At 40.2% G+C, this 18473-nt stretch overlaps 2 protein-coding genes and 1 long non-coding RNA gene across 7 annotated transcripts in view; 2 read left to right on the top strand and 1 right to left on the bottom strand.

Moving 5' to 3' along the window:
- Positions 1-3192, top strand: part of ATAD1 (ATPase family AAA domain containing 1) — a 64102-nt gene extending 60910 nt beyond the window's left edge. For all 3 annotated transcript variants that reach the window (XM_061402711.1, XM_061402713.1, XM_061402712.1), the window contains one exon: positions 1547-3192. In XM_061402711.1, the coding sequence (XP_061258695.1) occupies positions 1547-1667 (121 nt within the window). In that variant the 3' untranslated portion in view covers positions 1668-3192. The remainder of the gene's footprint in view (positions 1-1546) is intronic.
- Positions 3193-3581: 389 nt separating this feature from the next.
- Positions 3582-12016, top strand: LOC133239124 (uncharacterized). The gene is made up of 2 exons (XR_009733728.1): positions 3582-4107; positions 5001-12016. It is a non-coding gene; the product is annotated as an uncharacterized LOC133239124 (long non-coding RNA).
- Positions 10390-18473, bottom strand: part of PAPSS2 (3'-phosphoadenosine 5'-phosphosulfate synthase 2) — a 113817-nt gene continuing 105733 nt past the window's right edge. For all 3 annotated transcript variants that reach the window (XM_061402710.1, XM_061402709.1, XM_061402708.1), the window contains exons 10-12: positions 14387-14655; positions 12746-12975; positions 10390-12198 (exon numbers count right to left, since the gene is read on the bottom strand). In XM_061402710.1, coding sequence (XP_061258694.1) covers positions 12057-12198; positions 12746-12975; positions 14387-14655 — 641 coding nt within the window. In that variant the 3' untranslated portion in view covers positions 10390-12056. The remainder of the gene's footprint in view (positions 12199-12745; positions 12976-14386; positions 14656-18473) is intronic.

The raw sequence follows: 18473 nt of genomic DNA, 5'->3' as shown, positions 1-18473 counted from the left end.
GAAATTAAAAATTCACCAACTTTATTGCCTTTTTTCTGAAGGGGGTTCTGGAAATGAATTTGCAAGGGAGGGTGGTTATGGGGAGCACCTGGAATGAAGAGAAAGAAGTAAAAAGTGAATTTCTCTGAACATCCATGAACTGGGTTATATCAAGCTCACAGAAATGGAGGCTTGCCCATTTCTACCATGAAAACTGTTGCTCTGATATCCCTAGATTGCTTTTTATTTTTATTTTTTAATTTTTAAATTTCATTTCATATGGAAATGAGTACCATGTCTTCCAGAAATTTCACATTTATGGGGACGTTGCTGCTGACTAGACTTCAACTTGTTAATAATGTATTTACTAAAAAAAGAAGTCATTTGTGACAGCAGCAAACTTTACTTGAATCCAGTTTCAAAGTATTTGGAGCTTAAGAAACCAATTTTGTACCAGCTGTATTAGTGAACTGGAATAGCTCAGCCCTGATAAACCAGTGTCCTGTGTTTCCCATAAGGTCATTCACCCTAGACTGGTATAACACTGACCATTTCTAAACCCCTGTTCAAAATATCAACCTTCTAATGAAGAATTTCTGTGACTCTTAGCAAACCAGTGTCCCCTGGGGGCTTGTGTGGAATGAATTCTCTAGCTCTTGCCCTGCTGTTTCCCGGTCTCCCTTATTCATCCCCTGAGGCTGTCACTCCAAGTGACCTGGATTTGCCTGTCCTATTCATGCACTTAATTACACTGTATCGCCATAGCAACCTTTGCCAAAAAAGGTTTCTTGGTGTGGAGAGGTGCATATGAAAGCCGCCCTTTAACCTGTGGTTTTTCCTTGCGCTGGTTCTGGGCCTATCTTCAGTGTTTCCGTGGGCCCCTTCGTGGAGAGGGTCACTCCATCTGTTTATTGCCTAAATTACATTAATGAAAATTGTTTCTCTGCTGTCCTTAAAGCCCTGAAAATGTTACATTTCAGTATGAAAAATGTGGGTAATGTACTTAGGTTATCATAACTTTTTCCCTGAATTTTTTTTCCTAAGTGTTTGTAAATGACAGAGGAGACATTGTATATTGGATTGTGTTTCCTTCTTCCTGAAGTGGGGAGAACTTAGAGTAGTTGGTTTTTATTAATAGCAGTGAATTTTTTTTCAGTTCGTCAAAAGCAAACACATATATGATTAATAGATACCTACAACTGCTACTTTTTAATTCCAGTTTTCATGGGAATAATTTTTTATTCATTCATTAGAATTATAATCCTATTTAGATCAAATTTCACACTTATATATTCTTAGTGTAAAGTATTTGATTGTAACCAAGCTATAATGTTTATAGTCAGCCATTTAAGCTTCCTACCTCTTGGCAGTCCGTGTTTTCTAAAAATTTTTAAGATACTTATCTGTGTAGATTAATTCCTTAAGCTGTTAATTGTGGTTGTTTTGGATGGGAAAGAGACTTCATTTTTTAATCTTGGTAAAATATTTTAGGGAGATGTATTTTAAAGCTGTGTGAGTATCGGTGGGTTGTTCTGTTTTTGTCTTTTTTTTTTTTTTTACATTTTAGCCATGAAGAAGATGAAATTCGACCTGTACAACAACAGGACCTGCATCGGGCAATTGAAAAGATGAAGAAGTCAAAGGATGCAGCATTTCAGAATGTTCTAACACACGTTTGTTTAGATTAAGAGTAAAGATCATTTGTACAGCTCAACACGATCTAGTTTGGTGTGCCCTCTTATCATCAGTGGCAATAGCTGAAGGAGGAGTGTTCTTTCAACAGCGAGAGAGTTTTATGTTCATGACACTGGTTTTATACTCTGAATTCTAAGTTATTGAGACATAGTTGTTATATAAATGGTATTACTACTTGTGAAAAATCATGAGGAGGAACAATTTAATCAGCCTGACTGTGGGTGCTTGTGTTTGACCTCTTTAGCCATATGTTGCAGCCTTATAGTGTCTAAGCTGGTCTTAAGGTAACAAATGATTTATTGAGTCATTAGTGAGAATTGGAGACGTGCTTAAGTGCTGGTTTCTAGATATGTGAGAGTATGTGTATGTGTGTATGTGTGTATTAAATGTATATAGTCACACATTTTATATTGACATTCTGTAGATAGGTTTGAATACAGAAACTTTTTTTTTTAATCCCAACTACTGAATCAAAAAGTACCAAATAGCATATAGCAAAACTAAGATTAATGGTTGTGTCTAAAACGTACAATGATTCAGCCATTTCTCGTTGTCACTTATTTCAGGTTTTTTTTTTTAAAAAGTTGAGTGTTTATCTGGAGTTGAATAGTTGAAGTCAGTGACATCAGAAACTTAGATGTGGCTCAATTATGGTTGTTGGGATAATTAAATAAACATGCTTGTTCGGTGATCAGCACTGAATGGTTGTCAGGCAGTTGTGTGATCGACACCTGTTTCACCTCTTGCTGCAAGCATGCTGAGTAGAGACTTTTTTTTTATTGATGTATGTAAAGGTGGGCTGAAAGCCTCGCAAAAGAATGACTTTGAAAAACCTCAGTGCCATTCAGCCCCATGTATGTGACTTTTCCTTTCTTCGTTTAATGTAACAGTTCTGTTGTAACCGTGGGTTTTCAATATTTTAAAAATATATGTTCCTTAATTATGTCAAATATAATTTGGTCATCAAAAATGATAGTTTAAAACTAGCTGTTACTAAATGTGCTAAAAATACCCATTTTGTAATCCTGACTTTTTGTTTTCTTAGCATATTATCAGTTATGCCCTACTTAGTACGGATACACACATCAGAATCCCCCTGTTGTATCTGTAGTCTGATGCTGTGTGCACAAAAGACGACACGTTTTGTCCAAAGTGTCACTAACCAGAATTCTGTCACAGGCACTTAGACACGAGCACGAGGAAGGTGGCACGATGCGATCTTGAGGTGCCTTCTGACCTTTTGTTTTTATTGTATTCTTTGAAAACTCTGATGTTTATTTATGAGTTATTAATTAATCTCTTCGATAATAAGTCTCTCACAAGAACCCGTTGGATAGTTTGTTCATCATTTGTTCTTTGAATGGTGGATGGGGCAGAGGTTCAAGTTTTGAAAAATTGTGAAGATGATTGAAAAATTGATGCAAAACACAAGATACCAAAAATAAAATATTTCATCTCCATTTTTAATAACTATTATACTATTATTTTATAAATATGCAATAAAGAGGTCCCTCTTAATTGAGTTTTCTCTACTTACTCCTTTATTTCAGTTACATAAAATTTTCTGGGGTTGCTTTGGTTTATAAAACTTGCCCTTAGACTATTTTCATCTTGCTGTGTAATTTTTATAGAATACATTCTAGTATCTAACTTATTACTTTGTTTTAGTATTTTATTTTAGTAGTCATTTAATTTTAATTCTGATGGCATATTGATCAAAAATAGGGGTAATATACCTCTCTTCATGTTCTTTTATTTTCTTTTAAATTCAGAATAACCAATAGTAGTAGTTAAATTTATCACAGTTTTAATCATCGGATGAAGTTAGAAAAATACACTAACCAACACCACAAAGCCATTACCACATGACTCATCTAGTTATCTTAGTGTCTTAAAGTAACATGTGCTTTTAAAGAATGTTTAGTGTTATGTAATAGATCCTTCTGCTATAGACATATTTGACATAAGCTTTTGGCATGCATTGGATTCTAAGTTCTAAGGTATATTTTCACTTTGGGTAACAGTTAGAAGTACTAGATCTAGAGTTAGATTGCCTGAGTTTAAATGCAGACTGTCCGTTAATTAACTGTACCTTGGACTAGTCACCTAACGCTCGTTTGTAAACTGGCGTGGCAGCGGCACTCACAGGCGGTGTGATGAGATGATGTGATGATGTGATGAGATGAGGTGATGTGATGTGATGAGATGATGCCTGTAAGACACTCAGCATGGAGCCTGTCATAGTATGTTCAAATGTTCATTGTCACATTTTACTACTTTTACACACTGATGTACACATCTGTTGGCCAGGCTCAGTTTTGAGCATTCTTCACGCTTAACCTATTTCCATTCCCTAGATCTTTATTCTAGGGATTGAGATGAAATGATCAGCTGTGGTATTTCTCTAAAAGCCTCATTGGTGGAAGACTTCTGGTAAGTCTGGTGTATCTCAAACTATTCCTTGGCCTTTTTAAAATAGAGTTTAGAAACCCAATATTTGAATCAATTCATTGTTTCTTGTCCAGTTTATCTCCTTTCTCATTCAGTCCCCCACTTATAGGGTGATCCAGAACTTACCATGTGATCAGTAGCTGTATTGGAGTAATTTAAATAGCCTATATGATCACAGTAACCTAACATTACTTAGTAGCTATAACTGGAAGATTTGGTGTTGCGGATGTCTCAAGCATTGAGTGTGCCTGAATAAACACATTTGTCAGTAGGAATTTGTTTTTCAGCTGGAATTGTTTTATTTGTAGACAAATACAGCTTCTGGATAAAGGAAAGGAATTGGATTATGTATATATTTTGTAATTCCTTTTTTAGTTTCTCTTAAGGTCAATGTCAGAATATTGACTAGAATTCTAATATGCTAAGCATGTAACTTGCAAGACTAAAACCCCAACACCAATTAGAAGCCTCAGATAAAGCCACAGAATCATTCCATTTAAAGCTGACAGAATGATTTTACCAAAATTATTATCAACTTAGTTACCAAAGATAGTTTACTAATCATTTCAAAGGTTACAGTGCTCGCTCGCTCTCTCAATTGAAGTGTAGTTGATTTGCATTCTTGTTAGTTTCAGGTGTGCAGCAAAGTGATGCAGATACACACATGCACATTTGATTTTATAGATCTATATATACTTAACATATACGTATATATCTTATATACATAAGTATATATAGGTCTATAAAATCTTTTTCAGATTCTTTTCCATTGTATGTTATTATTAGATATTGAATATAATTCCCTATGGTATACAGTAGGCTCTTGTATTGAGAAGAAGGTAAAAGTGCATGCATTGTTTCATTGTGCTTCACAGATAGTGCTTTTACTTGTGTGTGTGTTCTACAAATTGAAGATTTGTGGCAACCCCGCATTGTCAGATGATGGTTAGCATTTTTTAGCAACAAAGCACTTTTAAAGGTATGTACGTTGCTTTTTTAGATATAATGCTATTACATACTCAGTAGACTACAGTATGGTGTAAACATAACTTTTTTTATGCATTAGGAAAACAAAATTTGTGTGACTTTATTGAGAGATTTACTTTATTGCAATGGTCTGCAGCAAAAGGCACAGTAATGTCCTAGGTATGCCTGCGTAGCACAGATGCCAAATGCAAACAAGATCAAACCTAAAAGAAACCATTTAGCATGTGAGTAAAAACACAACATGCTTCCTTAACACTGGTGTACACACTATTAATACTAACAGAACAGAAGGGTCTCATTACCAAAATACTCAACTGGGAGTATATTTTTGTGATTGTCTAACATTTACTGTTATAAATCTGCTTGAGAACAATTTTAGATAAAAGCTTGTGTGCTTTGGGATATAGTTTCAGTGAATGTTAGGGCTAGTATGGAATGCATTCAGGACACAGGTTTGCGCATCATAATAGGTTGGTAAAACTAGAGCCAAACATTGAAATAATTACTGACATGCAAGATTTGGAGCTGAGAATAGAACATAGTGGTGTATGCCTCACTGCCCTGAGGATACGCAGCTTCCAGAAATTCTAAAAATGACCAAGATACTCAAACGGGTTGGTAGTATATCGTCCAGTAAGCAAAATTCTTTGCAGACATGTCTGGGGAGATGAGCACTGTCCACTGGGCCACAGTCACAGTCTTAGGAAGAGTGCCCCTTAGGGTTCTGTTGCAGGCAATCGACTCGAGCTGACCTAAGCAATAAAGGGTTTATTTGAAGGATATGAGGAGCCTCTTAAGATCATAGGAGGCTAAGAAAGTGGACTTAGGTTAGGAACTCTGAAAGCTCCAGAAGGTTTATTTTTAAACAGGAATTGCTTAAGAAAGTTGCTTTTATTCCTCTACTAGATTAAATGAACTCCAAATGTTTAAATTGCCCTACACAAGTTTCAGAATCCTAGAAGTGTGCAAACCCAACTAAAAAGTCACTCCTGGCAATCCTGGAGCTTTAAGAGAATGACCTTTCAGGAACTCCTTTGGCTTAAATGGTTTGAGAACAAATACAGTTGACTCTTGAATGACACAGCTTGGAACTGCATTGGTCCATTTATCCTCAGATTTTTTTCAACAGTTAGTACTACAGTATTACACAGTCTACCTGCATTTGGTTGAATGCAGGTTTAGAATCTTGGGTATAGGGGAACTGTGGATACGGAGTGTTAGCACTCCTAACCCCTACTTTATTCAAGGGTTAACTCTACCTTGATTCACTGGTCAACTACAAAAGGAGTGGTGTTTCATTGGAAGGAATATTGTGGAGAATGTGGCTAGACACAACAGGTAAATGACCCGCTGGTCACACAAGACCTGTACTGTGGCTAGACACAACAGGTAAATGACCCGCTGGTCACACAAGACCTGTACTGCTGAGTAAAGGGCAGTATTACGACTCAGGTGGGCATGCTGGACATACGAGCAACACACATTCCAGTTTGTGTGGACAGGCCTTCAGAAACTGCTTGGTGCAATCGCATAGGTTTTACCACTTGATGAGGGATGGAATGCTACTTGGCATGCCAAACTCTTCAGCACAATGATTGTTTTTCTAACTTGTAATTTATTTTTTTCAAGATAGTAGGTGTAAAAAAAGAACAGTGGACACCGAAGTATAACATGGATTTTTGTTTTATTTCCAGGAAGTACAAGTCCGTTCCTCTGATGGTCAGATGTTTGTGGTTCTTTGTATTCAGTTCTGACAGGGTTCTGGCATCCAGTCACCACGAGACTGTATAAGACTTCCAACCCCTCTTCTGCCATTTTCTCTATACAATCCAGAAAGGGTACTTGCCTAGCCTAGCAGTTTGTTTTTAAATGTTTTTTTCCTGATTTCAGTCACTACTGTCTTGAGTGTTAACTGAACTCTCCTCATGCCTGCAAAGACTCCCATCTAAGCCAGGCCTGCTCTTCCAAGCAATATATCCAGACTCAGGAGTCTACCCTGGTATAAAAAAGGACCAAGGCGCTCTGCTCCCTCTGAAGGGCTTATTTCTCCCTGGAAGTCAGTTCATGAAGAAGACTCTGCGTCCACTGTTCTTTGCTAGTTTCATAGAAAAGTATTATTTTTCTTTTGTCTGGATTTTTCTTATTACTATGGAAGTGAAAGTCTTGCATCTTTCTACATTCTAGCAAAAGAAGTTGTGCAGATATTTATTACAAGTCATGTAAAGTCCACTTGCAGCTTTATGGCTTCCATTCGCAGTTGTGGAACTCTTACTAACAGTGTGGTAGAGAGCATACACATAGTGTAGCCTTGGGCAAAGTCTCTGTACATTTTTGGGCATCTGTTCCCTTATCTGTAAATGGAAATCATAATGGATACCTTCTGTGGTGGTTTTAGGCATCATATGAAAACGCTTTGGGAACTAGAAAGTGAATATGCCTGTAGGTTGTGTCCTTAGGGAAGTCATCTCACGTTTCCGGGCCTCCATTTCCTTATCTGTTCAATAATGGAGATGCTGAAATAGATGTGCTATAAGTTCCCACTCCAGTTTTCACTGAACAGCACACTGATGCACCAGTGCCCATGTTGATAGACATTTTGGGCACTTAGCAATACTGACTTGATAATCGGAACTTTAAACTGGCTACTTTGTTAGCTACTGACAGGTGTCAGCCTTGTAAATAGACTTGTTAAATTATAAAACATGACATTAGGTAGACAGGTCATAGACACTTCCATGTATTTGGTGTTTCTGCTTATTAAACGTGTTTCTTTGACTCTTTTGAAGCTGTAAGCTCTTCCTTGGTTGTTTACTTTGAATATCCAAAGATCTGGTACTTTATATAATTTTTTTAATATAATTTGAGGATAAGATGTGAGGTACAACCTCTTTAGTAGTTGATGGAATTATCCTCTATAAATGTAGGTTCTTCTCAGTGAATACATTCATAGAGGCTGTTCTTTTAACTAGCTTAAAAGACCAGATCGGTATTGGAGTTATTTACTTGAGAGAAGGAAATGGCAACCCACTCCAATGTTCTTGCTTGGAGAATCCCATGGACAGAGAAGCCTGGTGGGCTGCAGTCCATGGGGTCGCACAGAGTCGGACACGACTGAAGCTACTTAGCAGCAGCAGCAGCAGGCCATTATTGGGGCTACCCTCATGGCTCAGATGGTAAAAAAATCTGCCTGCAATGCAGGAAACCTAGGTTCAATCCCTGGGTCTGGAGGAGAAATGGCAAATCACTCCAGTATTCTTGCCTGGAAAATTCCTTGGACAGAGGAGCCTGGAGGTCCACAATCCATGGGCTGCAGAGAGAAGTGACTGACCACAGACACACAGGCCATTATTATTTGAACCTGATCTGAACTGTACTTTTCAACTGTTTATGGAAAGCAGGTTTATGCAATAAATCAAGGTTTTTCTTTACCTCCCATAAAGTGTATAATATGTTTTATGGCATATAAGAACTTTCACAAAAGTTATTTAGTAAAATAAGTGCGGAGCAGGTTTGAGTTTCTGAAACAAGCCAACCATATGGAAGAACTTTACCAAATAAAGTCTGTATTACTGATGGCAGCAATTACAAATACATGTTATGACATTTAAAAAGCTGTGCCCATTTGTGGCTTATGTATTTGAGCGTAATAAAATTGTATTATTTTTTAAAAAACATTCTGTAATTTAGATTTCTAATTGAAAGTGGTCTTCCTTACAGTTAATCCAAATTAGTAAATCTATGGAAATGGTAATAGCTTGGCAAGGAGGGGTGAGTACCTCAGTAACAAAAGATAAGGCATTGAAAAACCATTTAATAGAAGACTCACCTGTAAAAGATTTGTTTCTCAGTTTGTCAAGACTTCTTTGCATTATCACTCTTGCCTAGCTCCATAAAAAAAGTATTTATTTTGTCTGGGTTTTTTTTTTATCAAATAAAAATGTCCAAACTCTAGACCGTGGCCGATTTATTTTAGTAATAAATTCAATAAAATTAAAATATAAGCAAAAAACATTAAAATAGGCACCTTTGGAGTGAATTGCTTATATACATCGCTTTAACCATTGGTGAGTATGTATAATGAATGGCCCAATAATAGTTAATATTGACCAAAAAATTAAATGCATGCCATGGGGAAGGAAAAATTAGTGGTTTACTCTTTCAGTAATCTATAGTTAATTCTTGATAATTTATGCATTATTGGTAATGGGAATATGCATATATAATAGAAACCTGTATCATTCAAAATCTCAAAAGACAAAAGCTGCACAAAAACAATTGATTGTTCTTGTGCTCACCTGATTTCCTGATTACCTACCTATTAGGAAAGTATGTTGAAGATCTATACTAGACCTAAAAGGTAATAGGAGGAAGATGAGGAAAAAGCAGAAGTGAACTTACTGTTCTCAAATCACTAAGATGTGTTTCTTCATGCAAGAAAGATGGGTTGGAAAGGAGTCTTGTAGGCTTGATATAAATGCTGATTGGTGTAAGTCCACCACGATCAGAACAAATGAGTGATTCACATGTGCCTTCCACACAGCCCTGTACGGTCTGGCCTACTCCCTCAATACCACTTCTGTCTTTATCTACTTACACATTCCCTGCTCTGCTTTGTCCAGGAGCCAGCAAGTAAAGATCTGGAGAGAAAGATAAAGTGGTAACAAAGGCACCTTTGAGTTGGCTGTTACACCAGTTTTGTTTAGAGTGAGTTCAGGAACAAAAATTTGCATGAAACCTTCAAGACGGAAGAGATGGAGGGACTCTAGGAGGGAAAGAACCCCACATCTGCAGGACTGTGTCAAGGCTGCTGAATACACCAGCAGCAACTGCCGAGGTGAGTGGAGCAGTGGGTGCTGTGGAAAAGCATAACTACTTCTGACCCTGCTGGAACTGCGTAAGCTTGTTGGAGGCACTTTGAAGAAAAGGGAACAAATTAAGGAAAAGTGAAAGGTCACCAGCTCCCACTGCATTGAAATCCCAGGGTGAGGTCCCTGAGGAACTGCAGTGTTGGCTGAGATCCTGTGCCTGCACGTCGAGAGCACAGTTTAAAAATGACACAGAGGTAAACAGCCTCCTAATTATGGTCTAAAAGCTGCTGCTGCTGCTGCTAAGTCGCTTCAGTCGTGTCCAACTCCGTGTGACCCCATAGACGGCAGCCCACCGGGCTCCCCCGTCCCTGGGAAGAGCTGCTGTTTCTCTCCAATTACGCTGGTTCACAGGGGCTTCAACCAACACATATCACCCAATCCTTGAAAAGACAGGCAGGAAAGACTCAGCCTTTATCTTGGAAATTTATTAAAATAAGAATATGCATCAGTTGTACATAGAAATAGTCATTTGCACTAAATACTACTGAAGCAGAAGAGCAGTTTTAAATATATTAAAAACTCACAAAATATATTGATTAAGGCACTGCATCTTGTCTTGTGTTTTCAATAAACATGCTGTTTTTAAGGCAGTAGGATCTCTGATTACATGAATATAGGCACTATTACTATTAAAGATAGTCACACCTTGCTGTGGCCATTGTGATCTATTTCTCAAAAGAAGTTTCATTAGCTTGGATTAGCATTTTCTTTAAAAAAAAAAACAATATGAAAAACATAGTTTTCTCTTCCCAGAGTCTCTTCCAGAGAGACCTATTTACAAAAGGTACTATTTTTTCATATATCCCTAAGCAACACGGAATTACACATAAGGGGCCAGATTGCCTCCCAGAGAGTAAAGCCATCAGAGGTTGGATGTCTGAACAGCATGCTGAGTCTTTGGGAAAAAAAAAATTTTTTTTTCAAGTGTAATAAAATCAGCTGGGTCTTAAAAACCTCTGGACCTTTCAGCATCCAAGAAAACTGGTTAAGTGCCCTCTGTTAAGGAGTTTTGTTGAGCAGTTGACAGGAACCAGACCCAGCTCCTGTGTCGGACAGTGCAGAAGGTATATCGGCCTGAGTCGGGAGAGCTGGGTGCTCCTGTGCCACCAGCACTTCCAAAATGCCAGTTTGGCACTTCAGTTACAGTACTCTCATCAAGCCAGTGCTTGTGCATCATCTTAGTCTGGTCGCCTGTAAGATGAAAAGGTTGGACTTTTCCTGTGTTTTTGTCCGGTTCCAGCAGCTCAATAGTCTGATGGGTCTGAATGGAGTCTGGTCCCAGCCGATGCCACTGCAGTTAATAGGTGCAGCATCTCCGTGGAACACAATGACCACAGCAAAGAGGAGAAAGTATTAAGTCTCCACATGGCCAGATTGAGGCCTGAGTGCAAATCTTTTCATCAAAGCCCTGTATGCTATTTAATTAAAAGTCACCATTTAATTAAAAGTCACCATTTAACTGGAGTTCTATTATTCACACAAAAAAGACTTATTAGACCATGTAATTTTCGTGGCAGAACTAGATTGCATATCTCTCTGAGATTAACTTCACATTTTCACTCATTGGGTTTCTCCAGTCGTACAGAAGAGACTGAGCATTAAGGCTGGATTTGGGCATGAGGGAAACAAAGGAGAATCTTGACATGAGCAACCCCTCATTTAGGGTGAGATTTTGTGTTTTTTCTTTTTCTTTGACAGCTATATAGAAAGCTGCCCGTCTGATTTCTTCTACTGGTATATAACATGGGAGAGTGCAAGCTGGCAAGACTTCAGCTGGAAAAAAATGCTTTTTGGCAAGTAAAGGAGACACATTGTCAGAGCTTTAAGAAATCTAGGAGCTACTGCTCAGATGCAGTAGAAAAGTAATTTCATTCTGAAATGATAACATTTCCTTTACCTGCTAAAGTTTGGTCTTCAGTTTTACTGTATATACTATATATATACACACACATACATACACGTGTGTGGTATATATACATATATATAAACTGTAAATAAAAGCAACTGAAAAGTAATCACAAAAATAGAAAAAGAAATCAAAGAGCAATTCAAAAAGAAACTGGCTCTGAAGGGCATTTAGTTGTTCTTCTCCAGGGACGCATAATAATCTGTCAGGACTTTCCATGCTTTGGGGGCCATGAAGCCATCTGGAGGATTTTCGCCTTCCCGGGCCAGCTTCCTCATACGAGTTCCTGAGATGAAGTCAAACTCGTCGTGCCTGTCATAGGGTAGCAACAAAGAACTCAGCGTAGGTAAATAACATCTACCTCAAAGACCCCAGGAGGATGTTATGGGTTCTGAAACTACATTTTTTTCTTTCTGTAAAATGCATCTTTCTAAGTTAAGCAGTTCAGTAAATTTTCAGTAAAGGAACTTGCAGAAGGCCCGGAAATCATAGCAGCTCTGCAGTCAGCGCTCACTGCACCCTCAGTTCATAGGGCATGTCTTCCTATAGCTCTGACTACTTGGTGAGCTCTGAGCATGGTTGAGTGCTCTATTAACACATGAAATCTTTTTCTGTATATACAACCCTTTCATGTAATGTGCCAGGCACTCAAAGCATGCCCAAGGAATGTGTGTTGGAAAGGAAATACTTAAGGACCATTTACCACAAGATGAGCTACATCTTTGGGGGACAAAGAATGTGCAAGACCAGGTCTGAGCTTACAAGGGACTGTCACCCCAGCTAGGAGCTTTCCCAAAATTTTCTCTCATCATTCCAGTCGTACAAATGTTGATTAAAGAATTTTCCTCGGAAAACCTACCTTTCTGGATCATAGAAGTCCATGGCTTTCTTGGCTTTGTTGTAGGCAGCCACTCGGAATGGAATGATTTCCACAGATGTGAGGCCAGGGGCCATGGTCAAGACCTTGCCCCCGTGACTGGGTTCATACAGGTCTCTCTTGGTCTCAGGATGGGGCATTCCTGCAGGGTCCCGGCCCACAATGTAGAAATTGGCCCCTGCAACCATCCGGGCTCTGCAGTGCCACTGGACCTAGGGAATACCACAGCAAGGACATGCTGATCACCACTGGCCAATCGTTTGGGCCCCGGTTTATGGAGACATCCCTTTATTCTGCTTCAAAAGTAATTCAGCAATGTGGGTCAACTAAGAATTGTAAGAAAGTCAGTGAGGTGTCCAAGGCTGCTCTTAGCTCATCTGTATTGTCCTACTGGGAAGAATATAGGAGTTTTTGGAAAAGGAAATGGCAACCCACTCCAGTATTCTTGCCTAGAGAATTCCACGGAAACTGGAGCCTGACAGGCTACATACAGTCCGTGGGGTCACAAAGGGTCAGACATGACTGAGCAATTAACATAGGAGCTTTAAAGATAAGAACCTCCCCTCTTAGAACCTGGGGTTATAGTTAGTAATCTCTCCAGACTAACAGACGACGAACACTCAGATCTTACTGTTCCATAGAACTATGTGAATTTTACTTTTCAGTTCCTCCCTATTCAAAATAAATCACAGTTTAAGGGAAATTACAAACTCCATCTCTTACCATGGAATTCCATGTAACTGCCAGTAATGAGCTAATTAACATTCATATGCACACATTGATTCCATTTCAACACAGCATTGGGATTTCAAAACAAGTTGCCCTCTTTCAAGCTCAAATAGGATAGGGAAGAGAGCTAGGGGCCTGGAAATTTGATCTGGTTGAAGATAATTCATTAAACTCACCTTGGAGCATTCCAAAGCATTACGACCTTTTCAATTCATCATTCTCACTGCAAATTTGTTCATATCCACTACATGGGTGGTGCTGTGCGACGAAGAAAGTCTACTTGACAGGCCCAATGTGTTATGATGAAAGGGAGACATTAAGCTTTTAAAGATACCCTCTCCCTTCTAATGTAGCTCACTGAGCATGGTGAATCACTTAAAAGAGTAAGTGGTAACTTCTGAAATATCAGGCTAGATACATCTTGCCCTATAACCCAGGTAAGCTGTATTATCCACCTCATTCACATACCAACTTTCAGAGTCTCAAAGGCAGTATATGATAGGTTTGATTTGGTGTTGCTAGTATTTTTACAAATGAAAAGTGAAAAGTGTTGGTGGCTCAGTTGTGTCTGACTCTGCAACCTCATGGACTGTAGCCTGCCAGGCTCCTCTGTCCATGGAATTCTCCAGGCAAGAATACTGCAGTGGATTACTTTCTCTTCTCCAGGGGATCTTCCTGACCCAGGAACATGGTCTCCTGCATTGCAGGCAGACTCTGAGCCACCAGGGAAGCCCCACAAATACTATATGGAAACATAATCAGGTCAGATAAAAAGAGACCAAAAGGTGTCAGAATCTGCTCATAAAGAAGAATCCCAGAAGCGCTCTTGCTTTTCTAAGTGAGACTTGACCCTGCACTTGTGAGTCCCAGAGCCCAGAGCAGGGAACTGCTCACCTCTGTGGGGCCAGCATATAACATGGGAGATGGGAAGATGGCAACAATGGTTGACTTGGGATCAAGAACCTCTTCTTCGAGCACAGCTGCGTGCTGTTTCATCCGCCAGTCCAGGGGCACGTCATCATCTTTGGTCCAGCCACCCAGGGGGTGGAGCAGCAGGACCGGGTGCTTGTAGCCTCTCTCCAGGAGCCGGCGGCGGGTGTCCTGCATCAACAGAGCATGGCCATTGTGGACAGGATTGCGCAGCTGGAATGCAAACACTGCATCTGGGAAGTGAAAGCAGAACACCAGGATCAAAGACATGCAATGCCTTCAAGAACAGAAAAAGACGCAGCTGTGTTTATTGTTCAGTATACTTGTTATAGCCACTTGCTTTTTCTTCTATTTTAATTTAAATTTTCAAAAAAATTTACAGTGTTGTGTTGGTTTCTGCCACACAACAACAAAATTAATCATAATTATACACACGTTCACCTCCCCCTGCCCCAGCCCCCGCCCACCCATCCCTCCAGGTCCATCACAGATTGACAGACTGGGCTCCCTGTTCTACACAGCAACTTCCCACCAGCTATCCATCTTACACCTGATCGTATATATATATGTTGATGCTACTTTCTCCATTCATCCCACCTTCTCCTTCCTCTACTGTGTCCACAAGTTCGTTCTCTACATCCACATGTCCATCCATTCCTTTCCTGCAAATAGGTTCATTGATATCATTTTCTAGATTCCATATATATGCATTAATATACTATATTCGTTTTTCTGACTTCACTCTGTATAGCAGGCTCTAGGTTCATCCACCTCGCTAGAACTGACTAAAACCCTGGAGAGGAGGTGGGGAAAAGGGAACCCTGCTACACTGTTGATGGGAATGTAAACTGATACAGCCATTATGGAAAATGGTACGGAAATTCCTTAAAAAACTAGGAATAAATCTACCATATATGACCCAGCAACTCCACTGCTTGGCATATACCCTGAGAGAAACCACAATCAAAAAAGATACATGGACCCCAATTTTCATAGCAGCACTGTTTACAATAGCCAGGACATGGAAGCAACCTAGATGTCCACTGACTGATGAATGGATAAAGAAGGTGTGGTACCTATATATAATGGAATATTACTCAGCCATTTAAAAAAAACGAATTTGAGTATATCTGCTTGCTTTTAAGAACCAGCTGGAAAACCACCTGGATCTTTAGGGGTGTTACTCCAGAGGTACCAGTAGCAGACTTTTTAGACAGGGATAGGACACGGGCAGGAAGCCCTAAAGGGAGAGCCTGACTCAGAAATGAACACATTAGTTGCCAAGACCTTTCTTACAAACCACAGCTCAGGCAGGGGCTGGTATTGATCTGTCCCCTTGTGCCCTGCTCCAGCCTCATTTGCCTAGGGTGTGAATATTGATGAGGAACAATTTCTGGAATCTGCAAAACCTAACAACTTAAAGATATAAAAACACTTCTTCACTTTATGGAAATCTTCAAAGCTACTTCACTTAGTGATGAAGTCCTGGGAGGCTTAATTTTTCTTTTGGTTATTAAATGGATTAATGTACATCCATTATAGAAAACTTAGGAAATACAGAAAAGCCCAAAATAGAATATAAAAATCATCCATCATCCTATCGTTACTTTTTCTCTCTTTTTCAAAATATGTGAAGTGAAAATCTTCCCTTCCCCTTGGCCCCACTTTATCCCTAGAGGTAGCTGCTGTCATTGGCAGGTTGGTTCACATGTTGCCAGACATTTCCACTTCTACACACAGAAATAGGTTTGGGTTTTAAAAGCAATTATCCCATTTTACTTTGTTTTCTGAGATTATTCTATACATACTGTTCTGAAATTTGCTTTTTTACTTAACAAATATACTTTGGGTACCTTTATGTGTCAGTGTTTATTTTTTTTAATAGCTGCATAATATTACAGTAGTTCAACTTTATAAGCTTTCCATATCTTTATGATTGGAAGCTTTAAGCTTTATGATTTCCTGTGTGGATCACAATAAACTATGGAAAATTCTGAAAGAGATGGGAATACCAGACCACCTGATCTGCCTCTTGAGAAACCTATATGCAGGTCAGGAAGCAACAGTTAGAACTGGACATGGAACAACAAACTGGTCCAAATAGGAAAAGGAGTACATCAAGGCTGTATATTGTCACCCTGCTCGTTTAACTTATATGCAGAGTACATCATGAGAAACGCTGGGCTGGAAGAAGCACAAGCTGGAATCAAGATTGCTGGGAGAAATACCAATAACTTCAGATATGCATATGACACCACCCTTATGGCAGAAAGTGAAGAGGAACTAAAAAGCCTCTTGATGAAAGTGAAAGAGGAGAGTGAAAAAGTTGGCTTAAAGCTCAACATTCAGAAAACTGAGATCGTGGCATCTGGTCCCATCACTTCATGGGAAATAGATGGGGAAACAGTGGAAACAGTGTCAGACTTTATTTTTTGGGGCTCCAAAGTCACTGCAGATGGTGATTGCAGCCAGGAAATTAAAAGACGCTTACTCTTTGGAAGGAAAGTTATGACCAACCTAGACAGCATATTCAAAAGCAGAGACAGCACTTTGCCAACAAAAGTCCATCTAGTCAAGGCTATGGTTCTTCCAGTGGTCATGTATGGATGTGAGAGTTGGACCGTGAAGAAGGCTGAGTGCTGGAGGAGCCAAGATGGCGGAGGAGTAGGACGGGGAGAACACTTCTCCCCCACAAATTCATCAAAAGAACATTTAAATGCCGAGTAAATTCCACAAAACAACTTCTGAATGCTGGCAGAGGACATCAGGCACCCAGAAAAGCAACCCAAGTCTTCGAAAGGAGGTAGGAAAAAATATAAAAGACAAAAAAAGAGACAAAAGAGGGAGGCACGGAGTTCCGTCCCGGGAAGGGAGTCTTAAAAAGAGAGAAGTTTCCAAACACCAGGAAACCTTCTCAATGCCGAATCTGTGCCAAGCTATGGAAGCACAGAGGGCAACATAACAGGGAGGAAAAATAAATAAACAATTAAAACCCGCAGATTGTGAGCCCTACGGTAACTCCCCCAGCGGAGAAGCAGCGCAGACGCCTGCACACGCCATTAGCAAGCAGGGGCTGGGCAGGGAGGCGCGGCGCGGGCTGCATCGCTTAGAGTAAGAATCTGGCCTGAATACCCTGAGCGCTATCTGAGCGAAATAATTTGGGCTAGCAAACCAGACTGCGGGATATCTACCATGCGAAAAGCCAGCCCTAACCTAAGACACTGCCAGGCCCGCGCACAGAACAAAGGACTGAACAGAGATAGCCGGCTGTAGACCTTCCCCCTCCGGTGACAGGCAGCCAGAACCGGAAGGGGACAATCGCAGCCCCAGAGAGACATTATCTACAAAACTGTAAGCAGGCTTCTTTGCTAACTAAAACTTCATGGGGGTCTGGACGGTCAACATCTGCCTGAGAAGGTGCGCCGGTTGTACACCTAGATAACCAAGCGGCGGGGAGGCGATAAGTCGCAGCAATTGCGCTTGCCAAACACCTCATCACCTGAGCTGCTCGGACCTGGGAAAGGCACAAAACGCAGGCCCAACCGAGTCTGCACCTCTGAGGACTACCCGAGTGCCTGAACCTGAGCGGCTTGGACCTGGGAGGTGCAGGCAGCCCAGGGCCGGCCACAGATGGTTCCCAGAGGAGCAACCTAGAGCCTGAGCAGTGTGGGCAGGGAGGCTACACGCGCCATGAACGGGAGCAGACCCAGTGTGGCTGAGGCACTGCGAGCACACGCCAGTGTTATTTGTTTGCAGCATCCCTCCCTCCCTCCCCACAGCGCGACTGAACAAGTGAGCCTAAAAAAAAAAAAAAAGTGTCCGCCACCATCCCCTTTGTGTCAGGGCGGAAACCAGACACTGAAGAGACCAGCAAACAGAAGAAGCTATAACAGACGGAACCGCCTTGGAAGCTACAGGCAATAGATTAAAACCCTGCGGTTACTACCAACTACATAGGAAGGGGCCTATAGATCTTGAGAAATATAAGTCGGACCAAGGAACTAGCCAAAAATGAACTGAAACCACAATACTCACAACAAAACCAGAGAAA

The sequence above is a fragment of the Bos javanicus genome, chromosome 26 (genome assembly GCF_032452875.1).
Source record: "Bos javanicus breed banteng chromosome 26, ARS-OSU_banteng_1.0, whole genome shotgun sequence".
NCBI classification, from domain to species: Eukaryota; Metazoa; Chordata; class Mammalia; order Artiodactyla; family Bovidae; genus Bos; species Bos javanicus.
Note: the sequence above shows the minus strand (reverse complement) of the source record. Positions and strands in the feature narration are given on the sequence as shown.